At 32.5% G+C, this 1,355-nt stretch overlaps 1 protein-coding gene across 1 annotated transcript; it reads left to right on the top strand.

Annotated features, from left to right (window-relative positions):
* Positions 1 to 496: 496 nt before the first annotated feature.
* On the top strand, positions 497 to 790 carry OCT59_016982 (uncharacterized protein; the record flags this gene model as incomplete). The annotated part of the gene is made up of 1 exon (XM_066146055.1): positions 497 to 790. The coding sequence occupies one exon, from the start codon at positions 497 to 499 to the stop codon at positions 788 to 790; it is 294 nt and encodes a 97-aa protein (XP_066003782.1).
* Positions 791 to 1,355: the final 565 nt, after the last annotated feature.

Genomic DNA, 1,355 nt, shown 5'->3' on the forward strand with positions numbered 1-1,355 from the left:
TTTTGCCTGAAAAATATGTTACTATAATATAATATCGATTATAATCAAAATTGAATTTTTGATTTTGCCTTTTCATTCGAAACTTCAAATTTGGCTCATTAAACATCAATTATCAATAAAAAAAAAATTATCCAAGTAATAAAAGTAATAACTAAAATAAATATTATTAAAAAAAAAACTTAATCCATTATTAAATATTTAATATTTTTTTATTACCATTGAAATTTATTGATAACATAGACAAATCATCATCACAAATAAGGCTTAACCACAATGCTCGCACATAAGGCACAGACAAGAATCACTCAAAAGACGCGACTTGGAAAATAAAAACTTCCACCAACACTTTACCAACTTTAGATATACTTAACCGCAATTTTCAATTAGAGACATATTGCTTCATCTTGCTACGGTTCTCCAAATGACATTACAACAACATGCTGACAAGCTCTTCACTTTGTATTCCCAATAGCGTTAAATATGCAAACACATTCAAATGGGCCTTAACCATCAACCGATCACGATAGAAGCCATCTTGTTAATGCGATCTTACGTCACTCAAGACTTATTTAATATCTTTCAAGCTCACTTTAACACATACAAAAATATTTCAAACATTTTGTTGCCTTTTCTACAATTTACCTTAGTCGAGATCAAGACAAAAGTTTGGAAAACTCGTTCCATGAAATGGAAGGATTGGAAACGCACCCATGGGCCATGGTATTACCAAACATCAATTCAAAGATTATCATCAGAATCGGCCTACAGAGCCGCTTGCGCTGTTCGTTAACGATCAAGCTCTAAAACTGATTTGTATATTGCAACCCGTACTTTGTTTATAGGAATTATAAGAATAATACTGATCTTTTATTTATCCTTTTACGTCATCCAACTTTTTACATAGCGGACCATTTTATCAACACCCAAACCTTAGTTTTACAGATAATACACGTAGTTCTTCTATAGATTATAGACACGTACCCTTTTATGTATAGTCAGTCACCTACCACTTGTATAATTTTTGCTTCTAAAAGTTTAGCTATTATTACCCACCGTTCTAGAATTAATGCTGTTTCCTTTTCTTTTAGGAGTTAGTCTTTTTTCTTTTCTTCTTTTACTACCCCGTATCGGTCGGGATCCGGGATAGGTGGGATTTAACAAGTGAAGGTCCGCTCCTTCGGCCTTTGACCGTTGGTTTGGACGTGGTGTCCGTTTATGTATATTCGTATGTATATTCGTTAGAATAGTGTAGCGACTTCTCATTGTAATTCTACTGCTTCACATAAAATAAATAAATAACCACACCATTTATTTATTCATGTGATTAGCATTATAGTTTATGTTTCCTAATACTG

This window comes from Rhizophagus irregularis, chromosome 25 (assembly GCF_026210795.1).
Source record: "Rhizophagus irregularis chromosome 25, complete sequence".
NCBI classification, from domain to species: domain Eukaryota; kingdom Fungi; phylum Glomeromycota; class Glomeromycetes; order Glomerales; family Glomeraceae; genus Rhizophagus; species Rhizophagus irregularis.